Source organism: Cyprinodon variegatus, unplaced genomic scaffold, assembly GCF_000732505.1.
Source record: "Cyprinodon variegatus isolate N-32 unplaced genomic scaffold, C_variegatus-1.0 Scaffold0, whole genome shotgun sequence".
NCBI classification, from domain to species: Eukaryota; Metazoa; Chordata; class Actinopteri; order Cyprinodontiformes; family Cyprinodontidae; genus Cyprinodon; species Cyprinodon variegatus.
In genome coordinates, this window is record NW_015150453.1 from 1,424,586 (window position 1) to 1,427,646 (window position 3,061).

Consider the following 3,061-nt stretch of genomic DNA (forward strand, 5'->3'; position numbering starts at 1 on the left):
GGATAAAAGTGCAACAGTGTGCAAGCATTGTGCAACACATTTTGTTTATGCTAACAGCAACATGACTAACATGTCATGCTAACCCCGAAATCCCTCCACTCCGTCAACAACCCCCGCGCCAGACCGCCTGCACAAAGCAAAGCATACAGCCTCCACTGTGGCTCCCGACCGCTCCGCTCTGAGTTCCTTGGAGATCGTAGAGGGCATGCGCGAAATGATTATATTCAAAGCAGCAAAACATGCAGAAATTATCCAGGGTTTCCGCGGATCATTAAAAATAATTAAAATCCATTAATTTTTTGGGGGATTTTTTCATTAATTTCATTAATTTTTATGGGATCAACATATACCGAACAGAACCGTGGATTTTGTGTACCGTTCCACCCCTAAGATATATATATACTAGTTTATCCTTCTTAGATATTGGTCTCATTTATGAGCATTAAATTTGGAATCGGAGCGATCAGAGAAAATTTTACCAGTCAAATGCAGCACAAAAAAAAGAACAGATGCTGCAAAAGGTGTTCATCTCTTACTCTTTGCACCAGGGATTTTTTTGCTTTGTTTTACTTTTCCTACCTCCATGTTTTTGAACCTCAGCGTTCTTTAACCGGTAGAACACCTTAGCTGCTCATTTTACCAAACAGTTTGTAAAATTTGCACAGCAATCTTAGTAGATCATCAGCAACAAGCCCACAAATTGCACATATTAAAATACATTTGCATTAAACATTTTAGCACCTCATATTCTTGATCCTTGAGGATAAAAACTTAATTTTACTTTTGTATTTAATTAAACTGTAGATCCTGCATCTTTTTCATTTTACTTGAGTTATAATGTAATACTTTTGACATCTGTGTCTAATCTAATAGTGTGCTGTGTAAAAATATGAACAGGAGAATGCATCTGTGTTGATTCATTTCGAAGCAGAACCACCTACACCCATAAATAAGACCCTTCAGCCTCTGAGAACAGCTTTCCACTGAAAAATGCTTTTGTTTTACTGCTCAAACCCTCCATCACATATAGTCCAAACACTTGATGTGGAACAGAAAAAACAGCTGAGAAATGTACTGCCATCTTCACACAGTTTGTCTCCAGGGCTCGTGTTTACGGGTCGTTTCTTCCTTTCTTTCTGTTTTTCTCCCACTTATCTTTATTTTTCCTCACAGACCTACTTGTGTTTAATAAAGTGACGATGACGACATGATCAAGAATGTATGCATCAAACATCTACGTACTGGTAGGCTTGGGAAACTGGCTGAAGCGGTGTCAGTGGAAACTGCTGGGACAGATTCCCACATTCAGACAATGTTGGAGCTATTTACTCTGAGACCTTCTGCCAGTTGGAACCTGTTGTCCAGGAGGCTCCAGCTGCACGGTGTGACTGGTGCGACACCGATCATCGTCTGCTAGGATACTGGCCAAAATGACTTCCATATTTCCCTCCCCCTTGTGTTGATTTGACATATTTTGTGGCTGAGGTGAAGACGGTGCAGACTGTTCTGGTAGGGCTCAGGAAGATAAACGGTTTAATAAAAATCTAATTGATTTGTTTCTGCTTTTTCATTGGAGGTAATGTGGACAAACAGACATATTTAAAAGTTGAAATGCCATTTATATAAGAGTCTAAAAAGTGCATCAAGTGTTTATGGTCTAAGAGGATGTGAGGCATGAATTCAGGATACAAATTAAACCATGTGCTGCTGTTTGGCTCTGTGCTGCAGGTCGTGTTGGAAGACTATCTGCAGAGAATCAGGAAGGCGGATTTCGATGTTTTCCACAAGAGCCTGCTGAACAGGAACCCACTGCTCCCCTTCCAGCTCTACCTCCGCTCCTGGAAGAAGACCTACTGATTCCAGCCTCCCTCTCGCAGTTCACCCTAAGAAACCTGCAGATCTGGCAGACAGAGACTTCAGTTATTGAGCTGCTGCTATCAGAATGCTAATAAAGACCCACAGAATTGGACAAACATCAGCTCTGGCACTAAAATCACCATCAATGGAACTGAGAATCACAGCAGACTTTTGTTTATTTTCCAATTCAGGAAACATAGAGTTCTCTATATACAGACAGAAAGTTTTAGAACGCGTGAAATTAGACTTTAACTGTATGACTGTATGTATTGAAGCTGATTTTCGAGTTTAAGATTTCATTAGATTTTTCTTTCTCCTGATGATGTATTTCTATCTGCAGCTTATCTCTGCCTCTCCAACTGTCCATCAGAAGAAGCCCAGCAGTTTGACACATCGATGCATCTGTTATTTTTTAAAGGAATCTGTGTTGGAATCTGTGAAAAACCAGCAAAGCCTTTGGTTCAACAGCTGCTAGCTGGCTTTGGGGAATAAATTTAAAATAGGGTTTAGACAATTGATTGGATTAATCATGAGAAAATGATTATTGGCCTAAATGTTAACTGATTTAGTAATTGGTTAAATATTAACTGCACTATAGACACTAAAACATCCCATTAGATAAAAGGACAACCAGCTCAGCAGTTATACCAAAATTTTGAAAAATATATAAAAAATTTTTTCCATCAGTATGCTCTATCTAGAACTCCTTAAATTGCTTAGTTTTAGCTTAAATTCTGTAAAAAAAAAAATCTTCCTTAAGTGACCTTTTCTAATATGAATATAAATCTATTAAACTTGTGTGTGCAGGTGGGGCAGCGTTTAGTGCGCCCGACCCATTTAGAGAGGCCTTAGTCCTCAACACGGCCGACCCGGGATCAAATTCCACCTGTGGTCCTTTCCCGCATGTCTCTCCCTCTGATATCCGCTTATACCTGCTTTCCTTTTAGCCTACTGTTGAAAAAAATGAGCCACTAGTGCTGTAAAAACTCAAAAAACAAACAAATCTATTAAACCAAAAAATAATCAACAGATTAATCTATTAGCAAAATATCTAATATTGCTACAGCCCTAATTTGAAGATGTTTTTCTAGCTGTCCTTCATTTCATGTCTGTTTTAAACACAGCTTTATTTCTTCAGCCATGAAGGGACACTAATCCCTGAAAATCCTTTATTTATTTTTTTTTTTTGGTCTTTTTTTTTTTT

At 38.7% G+C, this 3,061-nt stretch overlaps 1 protein-coding gene across 1 annotated transcript in view; it reads left to right on the top strand.

Moving 5' to 3' along the window:
- The window catches only part of ndufaf6 (NADH:ubiquinone oxidoreductase complex assembly factor 6), a 40,747-nt gene extending 38,495 nt beyond the window's left edge, over positions 1-2,252 (top strand). The window contains exon 9 of the mRNA XM_015371844.1: positions 1,729-2,252. Within this exon, the coding sequence (XP_015227330.1) occupies positions 1,729-1,857 (129 nt within the window). The 3' untranslated portion in view covers positions 1,858-2,252. The remainder of the gene's footprint in view (positions 1-1,728) is intronic.
- The last annotated feature ends 809 nt before the right edge of the window (positions 2,253-3,061 follow it).